Here is a 25,635-nt window from a genome sequence, read left to right as displayed (position 1 = left end):
GTGGCTCCTCCCACCGCGGCCCCGCCCCGGCGCCCGCCCCGCCCCCGGCTCGCTGCCCGCGGTGCCTTTGATGTTCCGACCCGCCAGCTCCCAAAGCGGCTGTGCCCCGCGCCCTCGCCCCGCGCCCACTGGCCGCTCAGGCGGAGTCAGCGTGCGCTCCGCCCGCCGCGCTCCGGGCTCGGAGCTCCGCACCCTGGGCTCGCCGCCTCCCGGGCCGGCTCCGCGCCCAGCACCCGGCGCCCCGGCGGGCGCAGCGCACCATGCCGCAGTTGGACTCGGGCGGGGGCGGCGCGGGCGCAGGCGACGACCTCGGCGCGCCCGACGAGCTGCTGGCCTTCCAAGACGAAGGCGAGGAACAGGACGATAAGAATCGCGACAGCGCTGCGGGCCCCGAGCGGGACCTGGCGGAGCTCAAGTCCTCACTGGTGAATGAGTCCGAAGGCGCGGCCGCAGGCGCCGGGGTCCCGGGTCCCGGCGTCCGAGTACATGGAGAAGCCGAGGGAGCGCCCGAGGTGAGCCCGGCCCGCTCCTCCCGGGAGGACCTCGTCCCGAGTTGGTGTCGTGCGGACCCGCCCCCCCCCCTGCGCCACGGCCCTCGTGGGTCCCATCTCTGGAGCCCCTCCTGTACCCTCCGCTCCTCATGGCCCCTCTGCTTCGCTCTGCAGGCCCTGGGACGGGAGCACACTTCGCAGAGACTTTACCCGGACAAACTTCCAGAGTCCCTGGAGGACGGTGAGGTTTTGCGCGGCTGGGGAAGAAGGCGCTAGAACCCGGGGTGGGGGGTGTGGGGGGCGGGTTTCCCGGGCGCCGCTGAGCTGGAGTCACTTCCGGTGCCCTGACCTTTATAGGAGTAAACAGACCCCCCGCCATCTCCGCCTCCCCTCCAGCCCAGGTGACTTGAGGAGCAAGCCTTGGCTAAGGTTCCCAAGCAGGAGAGTGGGGTAGGGAGTCAAGTCCCGGTCGCGAAGAGGTCTGGATTCGGGGGTGTCTTTCCTCAAAAAACTTGCCTTTGCGGATATTTCCACCCGTTCTGAGGTCGCCGTTCCCTGTCAAGTCCCGAACCTGAAGGGGACCCCCTGGCAGTGTTTAGATTTTATTTATTTTTTTACCCCCCTCTGGAGCAGCTGGCTGGGCTGGTGTCTGACCCAGCTGTGGTTTTTCCAGGCCTGAAGGCCCCGGAGTGTACCAGTGGCATGTACAAAGAGACTGTCTACTCTGCTTTCAATCTGCTCATGCCCTACCCACCGGCCTCGGGAGCAGGGCAGCATCCGCAGCCTCAACCCCCTCTGGTAAGTGACCGAAGCAGTCAGGCCCTGCCATGGGCTGGCTACCTACTTGTCTACGCAGGGGACACTTGGACAAAAAGGGACTTCTCTGCCCACTTCCTAGGATGTGCTTACCCAGTTCACACCCAGAGGAGTCTGACCCAAAAGGGGATCTCTGAAAGAGCGCCCGGGCTCCAGTCTTTCTCACTTGCTGTTGGCAGGTGCCAGTGTTGGACCGAGGTGGGGTTGTAGAAGGTGGTCTTCTGAAAACGGATTTTTTTTTTTGAGCTGAGCCCATGCCTTTCCCTAGCGTGATGTGCATGCTATGAGCAAGATCTCTGCGGTTAGCTTTTTTTTTTGCTTTTTTTTTTTTTCGGGGAAGGGAGGGAGCTCGGATGTGAGAAGACTTGAGTAGGAGACCTAATCTTTTCTGTTGCCCAGTTCCACTGTGTCCTTACTGCCGTGTATAAGTCAGCTACGTGAATCAGTGTCAGGCTTGGTGACATGGCTGTGCTCATCATGAGCCGTGGCTTTGGCCCTTCAAGGCAAGCAGAGTGTGAAGGGCTGGTTCTGAGCTGGGTAGCAGCCAAATACGACTTTTGAAAAGTTCTGGGGTTCCTGAAAACGATTGGGATTCCAGACTGTGCTTCGTCGGGAATGAGGGTGTACGGGAAGCATGGAGGTCTGTTGGGTGTAGCTGTGAGCCCAGCACAGCAGGTTGGAGCCCCCAGGGTAGAGCCTTGGATGGTGAGTGGCAGACCCAGGCAGAAGGCTTTGGATGACTACGAGAGTCGTGGCTAAGGTTCCCCGGTAGTGGCGTAGGGTAGGGAGTCTAGGCCACTTAGCTGAGGGAGACCTGGTAGACTTTAGAAGTGGCCTCCATTCTTCACCTGTAAGCTGTGCATGTTGACGGAATGGTCTGTCTGTCTGTCTGCCTTTCTGCTCTGGGATGGCTTGGTAGATGAGGTGCTTCTCTTGTATGTAAAGAGGTGGCTGGCTCGTGACACTGCCACTTGACAGTGCCACATGCTCTGGATAGAGACTTGTGCCCTGTACAAACAGTGCTTAACCAAGATAACCTTTTAAAATCCCCTAATGGGTGTAAAGCCACCTGGGGGCCAGTTGGCAGATCCTACCCCTTTGAAGTCACTGGCAAGCATTGTCTGGGCTGGGACTAGGCTCACTGTGGTAGCCATGACTAGACAAAAGGCAGAGCCCCCAGAACCTTGCTGGCAAGGTGGCCGTCCAGGTCTGTACAGCCACACGGGGAAAGGGCAGTGTGCTGTGGAGGCTTGCTCACAGACTTAGCCAGAGACAGAGGCTGCCCAGAGCTGCCGGAGGTGAGGATGAGTTAGCGGCATGACTGTTGAGCCTAAGGGTCAGGGTGATAGATCTCAGGGAGGTCCAAGTGCAGGAGAATGGTGGGTTCCCACAGTCAGGACCATAGTTACAACAGATGAATGTCCCCCTGCCCTCCTTCTCAGCCACTGCCTTCTGGAAACATGGGAGAGGGAGAGCAGGCTCTGGTACCGGCTTTCCTGGCCATGGTATAAGCTGCTGAGCAGAGTAAGAACAAAGACAGAAGCAGGGGCTTGTGCTGGAGGGAAGCTGGGTTAGGCACATAGATGTGTAGGAATGTAGAGAGACTACTCATTATGTGTGTGTGTGTGTGTGTGCGTGCGTGCGTGCGTGCACGCGCACTTGCACACACTTGCGAGTGTGTAATGTATATGAGGGCAAGCACACCCGGAAGATAACTGAAGTTGGCTCTCTCCACCGTGACATGAGTTCTGAGGCTGGAACTCGGACCATCAGGCTTGCACAAGTGGGTTTAGCTGCCGAGCCATCTTCCTGGCCCACAAGAGCGTCTCTTTAGCAGACCTGAGAGAACGCACAGCAAATACAGGTCAAAAAAGGAAAAGTAGCTGGCAACCCCTGAAGAACTGTGGGTGTCCCGAGGGCAGTTTGGTTTTATAAAGCAAAGTTGGCCATCCTGTGTTTAGGGGGAGCACATTTGTCACCTGACTTAAAGGCTCACACGTGGTGCTGGGAACGACACCCTCATTCTCTTAACAGGTAAGGAGGTGAGGAGTGTCTCGCAAGGGCCTTGGGCACAGGGAGTCTTTCGCCCAGGCTGAGCCTTTCCCACACGTCCTCTGTAGGAGACAGACAATATGCCGGTCATTCCCTGCCGACTGGCCTCGGAGCTAGGCCTCCGCTCTCTTTGCCCAGTCTGGCCTAAGGGCATATAGGAGATCTGCAGTTATCCTGAGATGCCTAAGAGCAGTGGGTAGGCCTTCCCAGGCACCAGGGAAAATCTGCCCCAGACTCTGCCCTGTCAGTGGGATGGCCACACGGTTACATCAGAGACCTCTATCTAAACAGGTCAGCTTGAGCCTGGCCCGGAGCAGTGAGCCACGTGACCGACCCCGACCATAGCCAACTGTCCCAGGACGTGGACTCACCCCTGCCCAAGTAGCCTTTTTGGAATTTGGTTTCTTTTACACCATCTCTGGGAATGGGAAATTGGTCAACGATGACCCCTTAACTGGCGAGGTGGGGTATCTCCTGTAGGCTTGTAGGCAGTTAGTGGCCTAGGCCAATCGCCATGGATGTGTGAGGTGTGTGCACGCATGCAGGCAGCTTCGTGGGGTAGGGGTATCATGGAGCAACTTGGAAGAGCTGTTTTCCTCCCTCCAGCAAGTGTGCCCCGGGGATCAAACTCAGGCTTAGCATCAGGGTCCCTGTTTGCTTTTTATCTTGTTTCCTCTGATTTGAGACTCAGAACAGAACTGGGGTACGGAAGGAGGGGGGCCTAGCTGATGCGCTAGGCTGGGTGCTGGGGGCAGGTGCTGGTGTGAGTAAGGTATTCTGTAGGGAAACTCAGGCAAGTGGCTCTGCATGACAGTGCTATCCCAAACAGGATAGAGGCAACATGAGTCTTTGGCCTCTTCTGTGGGCTCTTGTTGGAGCCTATCACCTGGAAGGCTTAAGAGCCCTTTACCCTCCAGATGAATGTGATCCAAATGGTAGTATCCAGACCAGATAGACAGGGCAGCTTAGGGGTTGCAGGTAGTTGAGAATGGAGCAGAGGGGTGATTGCTAGTGACTGTGGGGTTTCTTCTGGGGTGATGAATATGCTTTTAAATGAGATCATGGTGACTGTTGCACTACCTTATATGTAGCTACTAAAGCCACGGATTTAGATACTTTAAAGTGGTGTATTTTATGGTATGAGAGTTATGTCTCAACCTTTTGGGGTTTTTGGTGTTTTGTTTTGTTTTCTTGAGACAGGGTTTCTCTGTGTAGCCCTGGCTGTCCTGGAACTCACTCTGGCTGGCCTCGAACTCAGAAATCTGCCTGCCTCTGCCTCCCAAGTTCTGGGATAAAAAGTGTACGCCACCACTTTCCGGCTAACCTTTTGTTTTTTAGGCTGAGGCTTTTGGCCATGGCAGGGGCCACATCTCCCTGTGCCAAGTCCCCACAGCTCTCTGCTACTTGACTGTGTGTTCTAGAAGGGAGACACAGGACTCATGGCGGGGCCCAAGCTATTAGAATCCTGTCTGTATTCCTGGGTTGAGGTCTAGGCTGAAAGCCAAGCGGTGAACCCTTAAGTGAGCAGGGGAGACGGGTTAAGCAGGACTCCTGTTCCCTTGTGGGCTGCCTGTCAGAGCTGGGTGAGTGTCAGCCTTCCCCACAGAGAGGGTTTGCTACAAGTCTTAGTGGTAGCTGGGCACCAGTCTAGAGCATAATGAAGTTGGGAGTTTAGAGTTTGGCTCCAGGATGCCATGTGACCATAAGCAGAGTTATCTCTGGAAATGCCCAGTTATTTTAGAAGGCCCATCTATGGGTGTGCTAGGCAGAGCTGGCCCCCCACATGGGCCATGAGGGATTCCAGTGAGCAGCGTTGTAAGCTGCTGGTTCAACTGATGAAGACAAAGAAGGGTCCAGCATGCACCGGACCTCCCTCTGGACAGCTGTGTCTCCAGATACATCCCAGATCTTCTGTTCTTCACTTTGTCATGCCATCCACCCAGTATCCACACAGCTGCTGTCTTCTAATGGCAGGATGCCTCCTCCAGGGTCGCTTGCCTCTCCCTCCCAGACCCAGATCCACCTCCCCCAGCTAGCTCCAACAAGCAGCCAATGGCCGCCCCGGCTGTGCCTTTTCTCCTGCCCACCTTAGTCTCCATGGATGGAAAACATCAGACAGCCTTCATATTTAAAACTAGCCAGATAAGTCAATGGCTGGGCGAAGAATATCCTACCCCATCCTCCTTGACCTCCACCCACGGCGGAGGCTACAAACTATAGGTGCCCCAGACCTACATGTTGGCCGCCTCCTCCACTCCACCGCCTGCCTCTCTCTTCCCTCTTGTCCGGTCCCTTCCTCCTGGGACCCAGAAGTCCCACCTTTTTCCCTTCGCCCAGCGATTGACTTCCGCTTCCTTTATTGACACAATTAAGAACCAATTAGGGAATCGATACCTCCCCCTACAAACCCCCGTGTCCTTGTGGGACTTACCCCTCCCTACAAGATCCCCCTCTTACTTCAGACTTCTGCACCTGTGTCCTCAGCTCTTCACATGAATACCACCTCATTGCTCAGTCAGGGCCTACTGCAGGCGTCTGCTCTAGGAGTCTCCGACTGGTCTTCCTCAGGCCTTGACTGCCATGCTCACCCTGGCAGCTCATCAGACCAAGGCCGTGGGTGCTGCTGTCCCGGGCACTCACTGAACCTTTCTTTTAATATCTCTTGAATTCCCTTCTGGACTGTGGACTAGCAAGCACCCTTCTAGAAGTAGAATGTGGATTTGCAACTTTGCCAGAGAGGTGCGGGCGGTTGGTGAGGGTGTGCATTGGCCATGGTTGGCCTTGGTTCTGGGCCCAGGGGTGGCTCGTGGACCTTCAGATGGCTTCCCATACAGATGGCTATACGTCTACTTTGGGCCAGAGTCATCTGAACGTCTGAATCCTGCAGGTATAGGGTTCAGGCTACCAGGCTATTACCTGGCTTCTGCCCTGCCTCGGGGGTCTTTGAGTCAGATGTGTTATTCCTAAAAATCACCCCCCACCCCATGCCCACAACCACAAAGGTTTAGTCTATAGGAAGCCCTGATACAGAATGTGAAGAAATCGGGTTTTGTAAGGATAACAGAGATCTTGTGTCTTTGACTCCTGAGCCATCTATGGACCTTTTCCTGGCACTGCCCCCCCCCCTCCGAGGCTCCCAGTATGTAAGGCTATGAAAAAGTGCAGCCCAGGCGCCCCCATGGATCTCCTTCCAGTTCTTTACCTCGGCATCTGTTCGGATGGTTTTCCTGGATACAGCATCCAGAGTAATTCCGGACCCAGGAATTGGTGCAGCCCCAGGTCACTCACTGGCTTTTGAGCCTATGACTGTCCCCCAGCTGGTAGAGCCGGTCCCTGCACTGAGGGGATATTTGTCTGTGTTGCTCTCCACTCAGTGGGTGGGCAATGGGGCTTGAAGTTCCCGGGAACTGCATTTCTCTGAGGCCTGGGAGGGCTGTGAAGGACTGGTGTAGCATTTGGACTATCCGCTGCCTCTCCTCTGTCCCAGCTAGGAATCTCTGAGGGTGGCTTTCCCTTGGCTGCTGCTGGCAGGCTCAGAAGCCTGCCTTTCAGACTCCTGCTCAGAGCTGGGCCTTCCAGTTTCACCCTGCCCAGGGCCAGGGAGGACAGCTACAGCTGCAGGTCTGCTTCTGACTCCTTTGGAAGGACAGGATGAGCTAAGCTCACTGGGGCAGAGAGACTGTTTGTTCTCAGGCTCCAAGGTCAGCACAAAGCCCTGAAGGTTGCTAGGGCCACAAGGAACCAGGGTTCTGTCCCAGCTCTGCCGGTTGTTCTGAGCCATGGGTTTGGGTAGTCACAGGAGGGCGTACGGTGGTCGTGAGGTACCCTCTGTAGAGACCACAACCCTCCCCTGCTCCCGAACACAGCAGGGTTGAGTTGAACCGTAAAGCATTCTAGGGGTGCCAGTTCAAAGTCATTTATAACTGCCGAGGTTAGATTAGGCCCAGAGCCTGCAGAGCAGGGGCAGGGGTAGGGGAAGGGGAGCAGCTGTCATCCCTCTGAACCTCCGAAGCTCTGCTGTGGTCCCAGAGCTGTAGAGTCACACCCCCTCACACCTTGTGACCGGTGTTTCCTGCCACTGTGTACAAACAAGGCTGTGTTGGAGGAAACAGGTGTCTTATCAGGTCACAGGAGCGTCACCACCCCCCAACTGTACAGTGCTCAGATTCTTGAGGAACACCCTTCTGCCACTGCAGGTGGGGATGGACGGGGAAGCCAGGCGGGGAGGATCCTGCCTTAGCGTAAAGAGGAAAATCATTTAGTCCGGAAGGTCCATCCTCTGCCATAGATACGCTGCTTCCCCGCTGGACAGCCCTAGGAACGTCACCCACTACTTCTGAGAGCAAGGATAGGAGGGCTCTGTTCTTTGGGGGATGAGCTATCACATGCAAAGTCTGAAGTTGAGCAGAAGCTACACTGGAGGCCTGGGACTAGGACAAGCTGCTGTGGACCCTTGTACCTTGGGCTGGGCTGGGGTCCCCCAGGCAGCCACCATCCCCTAGGAACAGTGCCTGCTAGAACCTTGGCTCCACACTCTGTAGTTTTGAGTCACATGGATGGGAAGTTACCACTTCCCACCAGAGTTCAGTCCTTGGAAAGACCAAGAGCTGTTCCCCGAGAGCCCCTGCTCCTCTCCGGCGTGTTGCTCAGCTGGATAGAATGCACACGGGTGAAAGAGGCTGCGGGGGCAGCTGCTGAGGCTTCCTGAGAGAAGAGGCGTCCGCAGGGGCGAGTGGGAGGAGGACGTCCTGGGTGGGGCACAGCAGAGCACCAGAGAGAGGCCTAGGTGGGCTGTTCTCGCATCACCGGGACAGACCGCACCGTAGGGTCCTTGAGGAACATGAGATGAGGCAGGGGCAGTGCTGCCAGGAAGGGTCTGGCATGTGACCTTGGGGGCGGGGGCTCACTGATTCCAGAGCTGGGGAGGGGTGGGTGAGCACATGCGTTGGGTTGGCAGCCTTGGCAGGGCAGGGCGGTGCCCACCACAGATGGTTTGGGTTGGACATGGAGGCGGAGGACCGTGGCAGACGGAGCTGGCAGCTGGGGCAGGGTGGACGCTGGGAGTGGCATGGTGATTGGAGGAATGTGAACAGACTGTGGAAAGGGTGAGCTCTGGGCGGGGAGAAATGAGGGGCAAATGTAAGACCAGAGGACCACCAAGGTGGGCACTGCTGCCATTCACACCATTGGTGAGCCAGTCAAGGTGGAGGAGGTCCTCTGGTCAGAGTCCATCTAGCAAGGCTCAGAGGGCCCAGGGATTTAAGGAGGTCTCTGGAACCTAGAACGATCTCTGCTGCCTCTCCTCACACATTGTCTCTAGTGGTGCAAGCCTTTTATCTCAGGGACTGGGAGGCAGAGGCAGGTGGATTGATGTGAGTTGAAGGCCAGCCTGGTCTACAGAGTTCTAGGACAGCCAGGACTAAATAATCCTACCTCAAAAAGTCCAAAGCAAAACAAAACAAAACAAAAACAGAAACCAAAAACCCACAACTACAAACCACCTAAAAACAAACAAAGAACAGTCTCTAAAGAGATGATGCTAGGCCAGGGGGTGTCGCTCAGTTTGTAGCACCTAGTCGGCAGGCACAAAGCCCTGCCTGGGGTTAATCCCTGAGTTCAAGGCCAGCCTGGGGCTACATGAGACCCTATCTCAAAAACAGTTAAAAACATGGTTTGGGTAGTTGGCCTCAGACTTAAAAAGCCAGGTGGGCCCATCGTCTGTTGTAGTGTATTGTTTGGTTTTGGTGGTAGTCGGGATTGAACTCTAGCTGCAGGCGCTCCTTTCTCTCCCCCTCACTTGGTGCAGTCCTGTGGAAGGGCAGTGCTCTTAACTGCTGCATTGTCTTCCCCAGACCTGCTGCTTGTACGTTCTGAGGTAAGGTCTCTCTGTTTCCTAAGCTGGCCTCAAACCCACCCCGTGGCACCTGCAGCTCTTGAGCACCTCTTGTTTCAGCCTCCTATACAGGCTTGTGCCACGAAAGCTTAATAGGGTTTGCTCTTGTCAGAGGTTTGTACCCATCGGCTGCCGCTGCTCCATTTGGTACCCAGGCCCTCAGGCTGGAGGACGTCTGTTACTTGTTGGGGGCCTTTGCCTCAGCAGAGCTGGGAAGGGTGTGAGCTTGGGTCTCTCCTGCCAGAAGGCTGCTCTTGTGGCCTGTCCCACCCATGGAGACTGCCTCCCTGGACTGCACCCAGATTCTGCCTTAGAGCCAGAGCCAACCGGGTGACAGCCTTCCCTCGAGGCCCTGACTCTACAGCCAGAACTCCCTGGAGATCAGAGGAAGCAGACACGCTGTCAAATAAATACGCTTCCTTCTCAACCCCTCTCCCCCCATTAAAACAGCCACCTCCCTCTCCAAGGACAGGGAAGCTGTCTGGGCCCCACACTGTCTGTCTGCTTCCAGATGACGCGTGTATAGAGCAGAGACTCCAGGCCTGGGTGGCCAGGTCCAGGCCTTAGGGAACAGTGGGTGTGGCCTCATGATGTACGTGGTTAGTGCTGCCCAAATCCCACTGAGTGTGAGCAGGCCTGGGGGCCAATGGCGGTGGATCACTGGCTTTCCTGTAAGGTGAGCCAGTTGTGGTGGCTTTTCGACCTCTCTGTGTCTCAGTATTCTCTCGTCAATGGGTGGGAATCCTGGCCCCAGCAGGATTCTTGAGGTTCAGATAGGTATAAATTGGAGAGGTCTGTTAGTAGCATGGGATTTGCTGGCCATCGCAAGGACCAGCCTCACCATTAGGTAGTAGGGGCCATGGAGAGGGAAGGACAGGTGATGGGAACCCAAAATGGGGATGCTGAGTAACTCTGCCTTGTCTCTGGTGTCAGGGGCCCAGCCTCCTGGCCTGCTGGGCCGCCATCTGAAACGCATTACTGATGCTTTGTAAACTCCCATCATTCAGCCACATGAAAGCCTCAGGCCTAAAAATAGCTGCTCCCAGAGGACGCCCCGCACTGGTGGGGCTCAGCTGACCTCTGCACAGAAACCCTCCTCCTCCATGCCACCTCCTTTGCCCGGCAGCTCCGAATGGCAGGGCTGCACATACCCCCCCNCCCACCCACCCACTGTGGGCAGCCACTGCCTGAGGCTGCTGTATCTAGACACGCTCTTCCTCTGCTGGCCAAGGCTTCAGGCCTAAGGCCTTACCTGAGGCGGACTGTCTGGAACAGGGGAAAGAAAGACTGCTGGAGGGTGTGGTGCAGACCCTTCCCTACGCTTGTCCTGGCCCAGAATCTGTGGGAGGCCCCAGGAGCCGCAAGTGGAACCATCAAGGGCACCGAGACCCAGCCTGACACTGACCTGGTCACTGTTCAGTGTGGCACAGGATGGTCCCTGGCTGAGGCGCTGGAAAGGGAAGGGTGGGCCTGTCTGATGCTGGGCTGGGTGGAGAGCTAGCAGAAGGGCCTCAGGCTGACTCCTTCCCCTGCTCTCTGTGGGTTCCCTCTCCCTATGGTCTCTGTGACCAACTGCAAGCCACTCTTTTCTCTAAAAATAAACATGCTTATGGGATTGGGAGAAGCTTTGTAGCTATCAAAGGAAATAATAGGGTGTTTAAGAAAATTACATTGCGTTTTAAATAACCAGCATGAAAGTCATTAAGTTTGAAGTTTCACTCAGATCAGATGGCTCTGTGGCCTCCTGGTGGCCAGGCAGGCAGAGGGTGGGTGGGCCTCCGATGCTTCGAGGCAGCCTGTGGGAAGCAGCGGGGTCTGTGCCAGGCATGGCTGGACACTTGGGATGTGCTGGTTGCGGTAGCCACCCCAGAGCGTGACGGTAGGCTTTGAAGCAATGTGCGGCCCTGGGAGCTGCCTGCAGGGGTGGGCAGCCCCGTGGGTGGGGATGTAAGGAACAGATGAAGCAGGGAGATCTGAGACCAAAAGGTTGGTGGCCACATCAGCTGAAGCATGCTGGGACCGTAGGTAGCTCTGATCAGAAACGGCTGGGAGAAGAGAGTTGGCTGTACCTGTTTCTTTTAGTTTGGGAATTTTTAGTATGGGAATTTCGGTACCAACACTCAGTAGGTGCTCAGAAAACAGAAACAGCTCATGAGTCTAGATGTAGCTTCCTTTATGACAAAACTAAAAAAAGAAAAAGAAAAGAAAAGAAAAGAAAAGAAAAGAAAAGAAAAGAAAAGAAAAGAAAAGAAAAGAAAAACCTGTAGGTTCCAAGTGCTTGCCTAGCATTCTGGAAGCCTCCCTGGGTTTGCTTCAGTTCCTGGCACCACATAACCTGAGTAGAGTGGTAGATTCCTCTGATCCTAGACAGGAGGATCAGACATTCAGGGCCATCCTCTACTATGTAGTGAGTTCAAGGCCAAGGCTACACAAGGCCATGTTTTGTTTTGTTGTTTTGTTGGTCGTATACGTTTGCAACCACAGTATCAGGGAGGCAGACACGGGCTGACCCTGGAGTTCTCTAGCCAGCCAGACTCTCTGGGCAACTCTGGCTTTATTGAGAGAGACCCTGTCTCGGGAAATAGAAAACAAGGAACTCTTTGATCTCTGGCTGCCGCATACACGCATACATTTGTACACACGGTCCTCTGTGCACACAGGCACATATTTATATAAACACATACACAGCGTGTCTGCCATTGCTAGGGAAACTGAGGCTGAGAAAGGTCGATGGTGGTCAGGGTTTGGATGTGGCTCTTCCCCTGCTGTCTGTGCTCCCTGCTGCACGGCTCCCTTGGTTCTAGAACGTGAGGAACAGGAGCAGTGCTGACTATAGAGCCGCATAGCTTTTCTCTGACCCCAAGAAGAGACTCGGGCTCTGCCTGCCCCCCAGGCTCTGGGCCTAAGCTAGCTTTCTCCTTGCACACCTGGCACGGTCCGTCCCCCCAGGGTGAGGAGGGCTGTACTTCGTGATTGAGAGACATGAGTCCAGGGCTTCCTCCCCAACCCACCCCCTCCCCCCAAGAAAATGTCACACAAGAAACAGTTTGTAAATGACCTTTAAGGTTAAGCCAGGTTTGGTGTGTGGCAGAAGATGGTTAGAAATTATCTGCTGTGGAGGTTTCTTTGCCAGCTTGGTCCTCACTTAGCCCAAAGTCTGCTGCCTAGTCTCTCTGGCTTGAAGAGTTTCCGAGGCTCCGAGTCCTTAGGGAAAGCTGGGCAAAGGGGATGGTGGGCAATCCAAGGCCTGAGTATGACACCTATGAACAAACTTGTTGAGAGCCAGAGCCTCCTGCCAGCCTCATGGGGGCATTTTGAGGACAGTGCTTTTTAGCTGTCCCTGTGGTTACTGCAGGCCAGAGAGGAGTTCAGAAGCCTGGCCTGATTGTGACCAGGCAATGGTCCAAAGGACATTGAGGGCCAGCATTCCCAACTTGGCACGGAATTGGCTTTCCTGAAAAGCCTTTGTCTAGGGACAGGGCTGGCTTTTGTTGTTTCGTTCTCCTTTTGATCTTAAGTACAAAAAGAATACTAGCGAACACATGTAAGAAGTCACCTAGGCCTCGACACATCCCACTAGCTCATGGCACTTTATAGACACCAAGTGTGGGCACCAAGAGACTTGCCCTGCACAAGTGTTGGAGGGGTGACTTGAACCCAGTTCCTTCAGTGTCCTGCCTCTCTGTAGGCAGCATTCCTGGTATAGATAGCTGGGTGTTTTCGGCTCCCCCATGCTTCTGCCTCCATGCCCTTGGGAGTTTGGCGTTCCCTGCCCTGTGTAGGAACACTTCCTACAGGTGTGCTGTAGTGCAGTTTTACATGAGCCCCTAGCTCAGCTTCCAAAGGGGCTTCAACTCAGACCCTGTGGTGGTTGGAATGGTACAGCCCACCTCTGCTTATTACACTGGGTGTAGGGATTATAGTAGCACTCCAGGGCTGGGAGCCTGCTTCTAGCAACTTCTTTCTGCTCCTTGACTTGTGATCTTGTGGATGAAATGGCTAGATTGAGACTACACAGAGCTCCTGGGCCTTAACCCAAAGGAGCTTCAAGGAGCTTCTGGTCAGACCAGAAGGAGCATCCTTGTGTGGCCTCCAGGCAAAACTTGTCTTCTTGAGGCAGGCTAGGCAGCACAGGTGACTTGGGGCCCCATGCTGTCCCTCATGGATTAAACTTGGGCAAGAGGTCTCCTGGTCTCTTCTCTCCCACAGTCTAACTACCACTCACCATCTTCCCGTCGGCTTCTCCCGAGCTACACAGTCAAGCCCCTGTCTCAGAAGCAACCAGCCAGGTTGATTTGCAGGGAGCTACCAGCATAGTGTGGCCATGAGCTCTGGCCAGGAGTGCAAGGGACTGGACTCAGCTCCAGATTGGTCACTGCTGGCCATGAGACTTGAGTGGCTCACCGGACTGTTCTCTGCTTCACCAGCTTCATCTGTAGCATCTTCGTGCATAGTCCAGTGGCTTGGGAAGACTGGTAGGAGCCTGGCACAGGGTGGAACTCTATAGACTGCTGGACACACGGCCAGCCATTGCTGGACTGGCAAGGACCACCAGCTTCAAGTCTGCACCTTGCTTCCTTCCTATTCTGGGCCCTGCATCTTTACAGAGCCTCCAGTTGTACCCCCAGGGCACAAAACTGCTGCCATGCCTCCCTCTCCCCATTGCTAAGCTCAGATAGGGTTGAGGCCGCATCCATGGTGGGTTTCACGTCGGACGCTTTGGGGGAACAAAGCAAGCCCTGCGCTGCTTGCAGACTCTCCAGACAGGGTGTTTGCAGTGCTAGCTAGCAGCTCAGCTGCAGCAGCTCCCGGAAGCTTACATTTTCCTCTTAAAAACATCCTGTCCTGAGGGGCGTTTACCTCAAAGAGGAGGAAGGAAAACACAAGCAGACAAATGCATAGAAACCACGAGAGGCCATGGGCAAGTCCACTCCGCTTATGAGGGTTCAGTTCAGTGGAATGGTGCCGCTAGGCTGGGCAGAGAAACCACAGGTTTGCCAAGGCTGCGTGCAGGGACTCTGTCCTCACCTCCGGTGAGACAGGTCCGTTATCTGATGTCAGGGCCAGGAGGCTAGTGGACTAGCCACATGCAGTCGGCAGGCTCTGCAACCATGGCAACCTTGTTGCTGACAGGTGGATCAAAAGCCTCCTCTTGGTCTAGGGTGTGGCCCAGCTGTCCCCCAGCCCTCTCAGCTCTGCTGGCCCTAAGGCCATGGCCCTGGTTCTGTAGTAGGCATCTGGCGCAGGGTGTTGGTGAGAAGCTTATAGGTTATCATGCCTTGGGCAGTAGGACCTGCGGCCAGAGCTGGGGACAAAAGGAGCACGACCTGCTCCTCTCAGCCAGTCTGAAGTATGCCTGCAGAAGAGGGTCTGTGGAGACGTGCAGGTCCAGCCCTGGTCGACGTCATTTGTAGCAAGCGGGGACGCTCACTCTCATGGGCTTAGGCACTGGCGAGCATTACACTCAGGAGCTGGTAGACTCCCAAGCATACACAGGTCGCTGCTGCTGATGGTGACTGGGTGTGGAGATGAGAAATGAGCACTGGCGGGAACTGTTTCAATGGCCACCACTGGACCGTCTCGGGGCGCTTAGCTGAGGGTGAGGTCAGCCTGCAGTGTTCCCCAGATGAGCCTTGGGCTTCTCTGTCTGTGTGTACCTTTTCTAGTTAGAGCAAAACACCATCTGAACTAGTGGCAGGTCTGATTGTGACTATGGTCCTTGTCATTCTCAGAGTGCCTCAGGTGTGTAAGGGTGTAGAAAGGAGAAAAGGAAGGGGCTCGGGTGCCAGATGAACCCCTGACCCTAAAGTGGTCCCAGTTTCTGTATGCTGCCATAACCCTCGGTGAAGCCCCAGACTTCCCCAGGGCAGCAGGTCTCTTTGAACGTGTGCTCATCTGCACCACTTTCAGAGAACCAACCTGGGACCCAGCTTTAGTTCAGTGACAAAGATGAAAGGCACAGTCCCAGAACCACAGGGAGGAGAGAAGGCTGGTGAGGACACAAGAAGGAACCAGCCATGTATGGAGGATTGAAAACTTCTCTGAGGGCTGGAGAGATGGCTCAGCGGTTAAGAGAACTGACTGCTCTTCAGAAGGTCCTGAGTTCAAATCCAACAAGCCACATGGTGGCTCACGACCATCCGTAATGAGATCTGACGCCCTCTTCTGGTGTGTCTGAAGACAGCTACAGTGTACTTACATATAACAATACATCTTAAAAAAAAAAAAAGAAAGAAAGAAAGAAAGAAAGAAAGAAAGAAAGAAAGAAAGAAAGAAAGAAAAAAGAAAAGGTTTCCCAGAAGTAGTCTCCTCGATGAGGCAGGAAAGAGCACGCCAGTCTTCTGTGACTGGTGCAAAGAGTGAGGAAAGGGAAGTTTAGAGGGGTGTGGCTAGCCAGCATCCTTGATGATCCTTGAAGGGTCCAACAGGCTCTGTGCTGTAGATACCATCCTCTCCTCACAGAGCCTCGCTCCAGTGCCTGCCTCAGATGGTCCCTCGGGGTCACTCCCAGCTCTGTAGTAGGAGCTGGGGACAACCTCCTGTCCTGAGGGACAGTGGTGAGTGTGGTGGAATGTGCAGAAATTTGGGGCACCAAGAGTTTCCCAGGCCTTGTGAGTGCAAAGCCTGGAGAGGCAGCGATGCCCAGCTCTCTAGGATGCTCAGGCGGTTGCTTGCCAAGCTGGCCGACCCTTATCTAGGTTAGAGGTGGTCATAGGTCTGTGTGGGAGCCAGCGTGGCGAGGAGCAGAAGGAGCTGCGGAGTCTCGTGGGGGTGGGAAGAGGCACTGAGACTGAGATCTGGGTGTTTAGGTAGACAGCATGCCCAGGGTGGGCACAGAGATGTATATGCTAGGGCCTCAGGGGGCATATACCAGCTTTCACTGTCAGGAGAACATGGGCTCAGCACAGTGTAAGGCAGCCAGGCTGAAGGGAGAGATTGGTACAGCCTCCTCTGCCCCCCAACCTCTTGCTCTGTCCATAGTAATCCCAGGTCTCTGCACTGTAGCTATTGGCAGCTGAGCTCTGGCTGTGACCTTATGCTTCAGTTTCCTTCCCTGCCAGTGGCGATAGTCACTGTGCCTGCATGGTGGATCTGCTTGAAGAGGTGTGTCTGGTGCTCAGAACTGTGCCTGCTGGGAGGGGGGGCAACACTCAGTCATCAGCAGCTGCTGCTTGCAGCCTCAGACATTCTCTGACTGACAGGAGCTAGGAGCTTGGGGACACATCCTGGTACTTGGTTGAGCTTATGGGTCCTAGGTGTTTGGGATGCATCTTTTGGCTCAGCCTCTGCCACAGGGCTTTCTTGAGAGGATCTGTTCTTCTGCCCCTGTCAAGCTTGAGGCCAGAGGAAATAGCAACTTTCTTCGCTGGGAAAGTGTTGTGGGGCTCAAGAGCTTGGGGGTTTTCAGAGTCAACCGTCAGAGGCAAGGGAGTTTCTCTGCTGGTGGTGACAGGGGCTCTCAGAGAGCTCTCAGCCTTGTGAGCAGACCGCTGCGGTCTGCAGGGAAAATGCCGACTGTGTTTATTTTTTACCTGAACCTGCAGGAAGTGGGAGGTTAGGGACAGCCTAGCTGGGCCCAGGCTCAGCTCTGAAGCAGAGACCTGCTCAGGGCTCCCCCATTTCTACTCTGCATCGCCTTGCCCGGAGGTGGTAGCCAGCCTAGGGTTCAGAAGATCCCTTTGGGACAGTAGCTGCGGGTGGGTGTGGGAGAGTCTGGACAGTAAGAATACGCCAGCAGCAGGAAGGTCCTCCTTGTTACGGGGGGGGGCTGGTCACCAGGTGGCCAGCAGGCTAGATAGGTCCTGGCAGGAATAGCAGGGTAACTGCAGGCACCCCTGGGGCCCCGAGTCCTGGACCTGTCCTGGAGTGCCCCGGACTGGTGGGAGCAGCTGCCAGGGCTCCAGCAAGGCGAGGAGTGGGGACGTGGAGTGTCTGATTCGGCAGAAGCACTAAGTGCAGTTGGGTCTCTGACTGCTGTTTGCATACTTCTGGCCCACTGTGTCCTTCCCCTTAGTAAGGTGATGAGGGCCTCTGCTCAGTGCTCAGTGCCTGGTGGAGACAGTTAAACCAGACTTCCCTCTTTCCTTGGAGGCTAGGGACAGTCACCTGGAGGCAGATGAGGGAGGAGGGCTCAAGTCCCTGAACTTGTGGTGCACGCACCAGGCCCTAGGCAACCCCACCCTGTTGTCTGGGAAGTCTGGCGCTGAGACAGTCTTGTACTGAAGCCCTGGAGCGGGACGTTCTGCTGGCTGAAGGGGGCAGGGAGCCTTGTGCCAGACGGTGCCCCCTGGCTAGCACCGGAGCGAGGAGGCAGACTACACGAGCTTGGGAAGAACTAGCCAGGACCTCTAGCTCCTGGTGGGTTTTGTGTCCCACCCTGCCCACCCAGTACTTCTATGGTCTGTCTGCAGACTTGTGATTAATAAGGCTTTCCCCCCAAAACCAGGAAACACACACACGTAGGCAGTACAGGCCCATCATCCCCAGGACCCCCAACTGCTACACACACACACACACACACACACACACACACACACACACACACACAGTAGGCAGGAGTTGTAAGCTGAGCTGGTTTTCTGAGGTGTCTCAAGCCAGCCGGAGCTACAATGCACTCTTGGGCTCAGGAGGCAAAGCTGGGCTTTGGGGGCTTTAGGCAGTGTGAGGGGTGCAGTATGGTGAAGTTGGACTTGCCACGAGGCTGCTGCCTGCCACTGTCTTGGCATCTGTGCGGATGAAAAACACCTTAAAGATTGTCAGGAAGCTTCCTGTCATAAAGGGCCTCAGCAGGTGCTCCTCAAAATTAGGACAAAGCTTGGTTTAAGACTGATGGGTGGGCAGGGCAGATATTGTCACTTGTGCCCAGGAGGCGAGAGAGGCTGCCCAGGATCCTGGCGTGCCAAGACCAGGAAATGGTCAGCAAGCTTGGAGCTTCTAGGCTTCCTTTACACCATCGTATACCTCAAAACTTACCCAGTGAGACTCCTGGACACTGTAGGTGATGCTGTTGTGAGGGACGTGGGGGTGGTCACACAGAGCTCTCACCAGGTAAGGAGACAGTCAGGGAGGCTTTAAGCAATGGCGATCTCTGTGCCTGCTGAAACCTGGCTAAGACGCAGCTCTCTGCTCTAAAACGACTCAGTGCTCCAGGGAAGTGATGGCTCAGCCTGGTTGAGAAGGGGATAGGCAGCGGTTAGAGACTTTGAAGGTAGAACATTAGAATTCGCGAGAAATTGGACACGGGGTCAGTGTCAAGAACCATTTGAAGGTTGTCTGGTCTGAACGGTCTTTCAATTAATGGAAGAATGGAGCTGCCAGCAACTGAGGAAGTCCACAGCATACCGCAGAGTCGAAGGCTGTGATTTGAGGACGGAGAATACAGCTCCGTGGTAGAACACTTACGTGAGTGTCGAGCTTGGAGACATTTTAGGCCTGGAGTTGAGTAGGTATTTGGAGAGTAGTTCCTGGCAAAATGTGGAGTCAGTTAGGCATTGTACTATGTAATACACAGCTTTCATTCTGGCACTCAAGGGGCAGACAGGCAGGTCTCTGTAGGAGGCTCACCCGATTTTGATCTACAGAGTGACCTCCAGGACAGCCAGGGTTACATAGTAAGCAGCGGTCTCAGAAAAAAAAGAAAAGGGAGTGTGGGGTCAGGGGGTGGGGGTCAGGGGGTGTGGGGTCAGGGGATGGGGGTCAGGGGGTGGGTGCCGTTCAGCTCCAGGACCAAAGGAAGAGTGGCTCTAAGGCTGGAGGAAGGGGAAGCAACTGGGTATTCTGAAAGTCACGTGACAGAACCTGGTTTCAAGGAAGAGGAGGGATCTGTTTCTCACAAGGGCAAAGGGTTGGGGACATGGTGGCTGACCTCAGCACTTTGGAAGTCATTGAGGATGTTGACAGGTCTTCTTGGGGCAAGAGACAGGCTAGGCTGAGGAGAGACTGAGAGCTAAGATCCGGAGGCACTGAATGAGGCTGGACCTACTAAGGGTTCTGTAGAGGGAAGAGTCATGAGGTGATAGGTGGGAGGTGGATCACAGACAGGAGAGACAACAGCCTGTTTGTGCACTCGTGGCGTGTGCCTGACATGTGTCCACACATCTCACAGTGAGTCTCTCCTCCCTTAGTGGACAGACACACTGTGTAGCTCTGGATGCTGCTGGCTTGGAACTATGCAGCCCAAGCTGGCCTTGAATTCAGAGATGCACCTCTGCCTCCTGAGCCTGGGATTTAAGGGGAGCACTACCACACCCAGCTTCAGACCTCACCTCTTGTTTATCTAAGACAGGGAGGCCTGAGATAGCCCACGACTTGAGGGAAAGGTGCAGCCGCCTGCTGGAGGCGGAGATGCAGGGAACGATGCTAGGCCGGGGTGTCTGTGGTCTCCTGGAGCTGTGCCCAGCCAGAGGCCTCATGCACACCCAGCTCTCCCTCTGGCTTTACCCTGAAGCTACATAGCCTGGACCTGTGCTAGGCCATTGACTTCCAGACAACACCTCGATCTGAGGGTTGTTGAGGTTATCCCGCTGAAATGCCTGCAGCCAGCTTCATCTGCTTTCTTTCTCCTAGGCGCTCTCTTACTCTCTTGTTCCAAGATGTCTCCGTTCTTCCTTTTGTGCCATGATGAGCAGTCACTCCTGTGTGCTCTCAGCCAGCAGCATTTCAACAGACAAGTTTGTCTGGGTGGAAGCTGAGCCTCTGCTGTACATATCCACAGACCTCTGGCTTGCAAGGGCATGCACACCAGGCCTGGCAGCGACTCCTTGTGGCTGAGCTGGGAGCTCTTTCTCAGCCTGATGAGTCATTCTTGACATAGAAGCATTTGACTGTGAAAAGTAAGAGTCTTGCAGTGCTAAGGAAACCAGAAGAATGATGTCTGGACAGACTGTCCCTGGAGGGAGCCAGGTACCACCTGACCTCACCCAAGTCAGGGGTCAAAGGAGGTTCCTGCTCCATGCCACACATGCTGTTAGAGCTCAGTGGGAGAGTCTGGGAGCTGTGGAAGGAAAAGGCTGCAGACAGCCATTGGGCTTCATAGAACAGGAGGTCAGAGCCGGGAGTGATGACGTGCCCTGTTGGGAGGCAGAGGCAGGAGGATTTCTGAGTTCGAGGCCAGCCTGGTCTACAGAGTGAGTTCCAGGATAGCCAGGGCTATACAGAGAAACCCTGTCTCGAAAAAAAAAGAACAGGAGGTCAGGAAGCACCAAGTGTCCCAGAAGAGGCTCACTGGGAGGTGGGACCGCATAGTCAGTCTGCAGGATTAGGAGGCAGGAAAACAGTGCCACAGGACACGAGAAGAATAGTGTCCTCTTCCCATGAGCTTGTGATATTTGGCTGCCAGGATGACCACAGAGCTTCCTGAAGTTCTGCATGCCCCTACCTTTGCATCCCCCTGCCCCAGAACACTCCATGTTCACCAGACTCCTGGTCATTTTCCAGCATAACAAGCCTGGCCAGCCCCCTCATGGCGTCCCCCAGCTTTCTCCACTCTATGAACATTTCAGCAGTCCACACCCCACCCCTGCACCAGCGGACATCAGCCAGAAGCAAGGTATGGGCCAGGGATGGGAGAATGCCATTGAGGTGGGGACTTAGGATCCAAGCTCCTGGCTTCTGGAGCCACATAGGCTGGCCTGCATTTTATAACACACAAAGCTGAGACTTTGCAAACCCAGGGCCCAAAGAAAAGGTCAGAAAGATACCAGGTGGAGAAGGCAGAGCCAGGATTGAAAGTTTGAAGCCAGCCTGGGCTACACAAGAGTTCCAGACAAGCCTGGGCTACAAAACAAGATCCTGCCTTGGAGGGTTTTTTTTTTTTTTTAAAAAGAAATCAGAAAGGGACTGAGTGAGGGCAGAGGAGGAGGAAGCAATCAGCATGTGAGGCTGCTGGCTCCCCACTGCAGTGAGAGCAGCACTGTGTACTGCTGCAGCTGTAAACCTCATGGCCTTTCCCCCAGTGAGAAAATGGAAAGTGGTGGTGGTGGAGGCTGATTCACCTCAGCCTCAGCCAAAGTCATTCTGAAATCCACCATTGTCAGCTGTGGGAAACCTGCTGACTCAACCCTGGGGCTGGGTGGAACCCTGCCTCCCAGGCCAGGTCCTTCTAGGCGAGGGGCTGCCTTCTACCCAGAGAGCCAGGCAAGAGTCCTAAGCAGAGGCTCCCGAGGCAGAGCGGCAGTGCACCGGGACCAGTGAGGCTTGACCTCTCAGTCCCCGGGGCCTCTGTCCAGGCAGTGTCCTAAGACGGACTCAGCACCTCTGTCCTTGCTTCCTTTGTTTGTCAGAAGGGCATTGTTTTTACCCTAGGGTAGTTCGAAACAAGCCAGCTGGGCCTCCAGCAAAAGGAAGCGGGGCATATTAGAGGCTGCTATAGAAGGATGTAATGTATAGATAGTTACTGTCCCAAACTCCCGCCCAGGTCAGGGTAACGTGCTTATTTGGCCCCTTTCCACTACAGGAGTTCACAGGCCGCTGCAAACCCCCGATCTCTCTGGATTTTATTCTCTGACCTCAGGCAGCATGGGACAGATCCCCCATACTGTGAGCTGGTAAGTGTGGGCCCAGAGAAAAAAAAGGGGCACTGTACCTGTCCTCCCGTGCTCCTCCTCTACCCAGTTTGTTGAGACCCGAGCTGCCAGCTCTGTAGCCAGTAGCTTTCGCCTTACCTAGCTCTGAGCTAGCAAGCCTTGCGACTGTGAGCGTTCCCCGGGGAGCTTGACATACTTCCTTTAGGGAAGTAGGAATGCTGGCTGCTGGTCTCAACCCTATTGCAATTAATTCTCCAGAAGCTGAGGAAGCACAGAGCAGGGCAGAGGTATAGACCACCACCACCAAAGGAGAGGCTACTGCCTTACAGCTGCCTGGCAGGCAGGCAGGCAGGCAGGCAGGCAGGCAGGCAGGTAACTTCCTGGTGGCCTGTGTGTTACGAGTCTGTCCCAGCCTTGGTGGAGCTGTATGAAGAATGGGGTCCTTCCTGGTTTCTGGTGCTTACTTGAGCCACACTTGGCGACCAGCCTACTGGAAAGGTCCACTAAGGCTGGACCAGGCCTGTTGGCCAGAGTCTGTTGTCAGCTGGAATCATGTCTCAACAGGCCACTGGCCTGCCTTTTACTCATTGGCCACAATGTGACCTGAGCAGGTCTCTAACCAGCAGCAGGAAAGGCTGTCTTCGCAAGAAGACAGTGAAGGGCAGACCTTCAGTCTGGGCCTACCTGCCCTGTTCCACCGGCTTCTTATCCATGATCAGCACACTACTCCATTTCCAGATTGTTTGGGACAATCCAGCACCAAGGTGGGACTCAGCGTTCAGCCTGATGGTACCAGACCAGTGCTCTGAACAGGCAACTCTTGTGAGGCTCTCTGAACAACAGCCTCTTAAATCCCTTAGGCCTGCAGTCCCAAAGACCAGGAAATCTGAGCCAACCGAGCCCCCAGAGAAGGGTAGCCCTATGCTCTTAGCTGCTGCCAGGTGAGACGTGGAACATTCTCGCTCTACACTGAGCGAGGCCTGTGTGTGCCAGAGAAACCCTGCTGAGCTGTGACCTTAGATCTCTGCTCCTTCAAAGTGACGTCTGCCCAGGGACAAACAGGCAAGAAGCCAGGAGTTAGGCTGCAGTGTCAACACTGCCTTGGTTTGGAACTGTAGGAGCCCAGAGAGACACCTCATCTCCTTGGGGCCCCTGGGCTTTTGAGTTGAAGTAGGGGCTGTGAAGAGATGGCTCAGCAGTTAAAAAGAACTGGCTGTTCTTCCAGAGGACCTAGGGTGTTGGTTCCTAGCACCCACGTGGTGGAGCCAGTCCCTTCTTCGGAGCTCCTGGAGTACCAGACATGCATGTGGTGCACAGACGTACATGCAGGCCAAACACTCATGCACATTAGAAAATGATAAAACTTAAGAGCTGGAGCAGGCAAATTGGGACAGAAGAACAATTCAGACAGTGCAGTAGAAAGCATAGAGATCTCACTTCGGAGAGAAGGCTGCCAGGTGCATGCAGCGATGTGTCTGAATCCCACCACACAAGGCACAGAAGTCCTTCCCCATGTCTGGCTAGCAGTCAGACGGCTAACAGCTGTCTCTCCCAACCACAGGCCCAGCCCTCCTCTCTACCCCCTGTCCCCTTCCTGCGGATATAGACAGCACTTCCCTGCCCCCACTGCAGCCCCTGGCGCCCCCTATCCCAGGTGAGTCCCCATCCCCGAAGCCAGGCTCCTGCTTCCTGTTGCCCAGGCTTCAATGCCCACACAGGGCTGTGTTCAGGACAGCGCTTACCCTGTGTTAGTTGTCTGTCCGTCTGTCTATAACTTTGGAGTCCCATGCTGCTCTGTGCCTGAGGATTCAACTAGAAGGCTCAGCCTAAGACACACTGGGCAGAGCAGCCCAGAGCAGGCAAGACAGCAATGTGTACGTGGTCAATTCAGATCTACAGCTCACCCTTCCTTGGAGCTCTGCCCAAGCCAAGGCAGTGCCCTGTCCCCTAGGGCGTGCCTGCTCAGGGTTCTTAGATCTCTGCAGGCAGCAAAGGGCAGGGTAGTCTCCGCACACTAGCAGGGGAGAGGGGTTGGGGTGAGGGCATGCATATATATATGTGCCCCTTCGTTTAGCTCATTAGTGACAAAGCACTAGACATGCCATGGTTAGGAGGTAGAGATACAGGAACAGCAGCAGAATGGGTCAGCTGGGCTGAAGACAAGCCTTAAGGAGACCCCAGCAGGCATGATGGGTCAGAGAAGATTGTGGGTAGCAACTCCTGAAAAAGGTAGACTGAGAAGCTGGAGTGGCTGGGGGATGGGGAGGTGATTGTGACAGGGAAGTAGGAAGATGGGGAGGAATGTAGTAGGGGTGCAGGAAGCAGGCTGAGTTTTATTCCACTGTGTATAGTAGGAGAACTTGAGCTGGGGTGAGCCAGCAGTCTTTTCAAGTCAGTCTGTTGTGAGAGGGGAGCATGGAGGACTGTGGAGAGCAAACAGGCCCACAGGTAGCCATAATCTCCCAAGCTTGTTCATAGGGGCCAGGCTAATAACCAGGAGTAACACATGCGAGTCTTCTGCAGTGTCTGTGCGTACATCTATGTGTACCTGTGTCCAGACCAGAGTAAAAAGTATCTGTCAGCCGTGTCCTCTGTGCAGGGATCCGCGTGTGTGTTCAAAGTCTGGCCCAAATTTCTGGTTTAGTGTTGCTCTCCTCCTGCCTTCAGGTTCACCCACCCATCCTTGATGCTAGGATCTGGTGTACCTGGACACCCAGCAGCCATCCCTCACCCAGCCATCGTGCCCTCCTCAGGGAAGCAGGAGCTGCAGCCATATGATAGAAACCTGTGAGTTAATGCAGAGGCTGAGGGAGGGACCAGGTGTGAGCGGGCAGGCGAGCAGAGTGGAGAGCAGAGTGGATTGGTCAGCCAGGACATATATGCCTCCCACAGGGTTCCTGGCACCTCACAGGACTGCCTGGAGGGCTCTTTCCAGCTGTCCTGGGGCTCTGGCATTGACCACTGTGGGTGGGGAGGGATCAGGAGCCGAGAGGAAGGGATGAGTCTCGGTGAGCCTGCCCACTTGGCTGTGGTGTTCTTGAGGGGACACTCACTCTCTGCTCACCCATGTGAGGCAATTAGAAAACTCTACTACATGGAGAATGGCAGAGCTGGCCTTTAGTCCCAGCACTTGGGAGACAGAGGCAGGCGGATCCCTGGGTTCAGTGCTAGCCTGTTTTACATAGTGAGTTCCAGGATGGCCGTGGATACACAGAGAAGCCCTCTCTCCAAAGAACAAAAGCGGTGGCATTGGTTATATTCACTGCTGGGGCTGGGGGGTGGGGAGGAGTGAGAGGGGAGGCTACTTTCCAAGTAATGTAATCTGGTTGTGTACCTCAGGAAAACACAGGCAGAACCCAAGGCAGAGAAGGAGGCTAAGAAGCCAGTCATCAAGAAACCCCTCAATGCTTTCATGCTTTACATGAAGGAGATGAGAGCCAAGGTCATTGCCGAGTGCACACTCAAGGAGAGCGCTGCCATCAACCAGATCCTGGGTCGCAGGGTGAGGCCATTGGCAAGTGGGCTGGCAGGGATTGCCTCCACCCCCTTTCACCCGGCCTCCTCATGTTCTGATGCGTCCCATCTGCCCCGCTTCCCTGTTGCAGTGGCATGCACTATCTCGAGAGGAGCAGGCCAAGTACTATGAGCTGGCCCGCAAGGAAAGGCAGCTGCACATGCAGTTATACCCGGGCTGGTCCGCGCGGGACAACTATGTAAGTGGCTAGCAGCACACCATGGGGGCGGGGCAACCCTGAAATGTCATACCCCAAACAACCTCAACACAGGAAGGGGACTTTATCCTGACAGTGTAGGCAAAGTAACACAGAAAGCCCAAGACCCCCCCTTGACTATATCAGAA

At 55.0% G+C, this 25,635-nt stretch overlaps 1 protein-coding gene across 6 annotated transcripts in view; it reads left to right on the top strand.

Moving 5' to 3' along the window:
* Positions 1-235: 235 nt before the first annotated feature.
* Tcf7 (transcription factor 7) overlaps positions 236-25,635 on the top strand; it is a 29,644-nt gene continuing 4,244 nt past the window's right edge. For 4 of the 6 annotated variants that reach the window (XM_029545562.1, XM_021213060.2, XM_029545566.1 and 1 more), the window contains exons 1-9: positions 236-512; positions 666-732; positions 1,165-1,289; positions 20,689-20,800; positions 21,707-21,797; positions 23,338-23,430; positions 24,444-24,563; positions 25,116-25,278; positions 25,382-25,489. In XM_029545562.1, coding sequence (XP_029401422.1) covers positions 261-512; positions 666-732; positions 1,165-1,289; positions 20,689-20,800; positions 21,707-21,797; positions 23,338-23,430; positions 24,444-24,563; positions 25,116-25,278; positions 25,382-25,489 — 1,131 coding nt within the window. In that variant the 5' untranslated portion in view covers positions 236-260. The remainder of the gene's footprint in view (positions 513-665; positions 733-1,164; positions 1,290-20,688; positions 20,801-21,706; positions 21,798-23,337; positions 23,431-24,443; positions 24,564-25,115; positions 25,279-25,381; positions 25,490-25,635) is intronic. The other 2 variants (XM_029545567.1, XM_029545564.1) reach the window with 1 other exon arrangement.

The sequence above is a fragment of the Mus pahari genome, chromosome 14, assembly GCF_900095145.1.
Source record: "Mus pahari chromosome 14, PAHARI_EIJ_v1.1, whole genome shotgun sequence".
NCBI lineage: Eukaryota > Metazoa > Chordata > Mammalia > Rodentia > Muridae > Mus > Mus pahari.
This window is presented reverse-complemented; position numbering and strand designations above follow the sequence as displayed.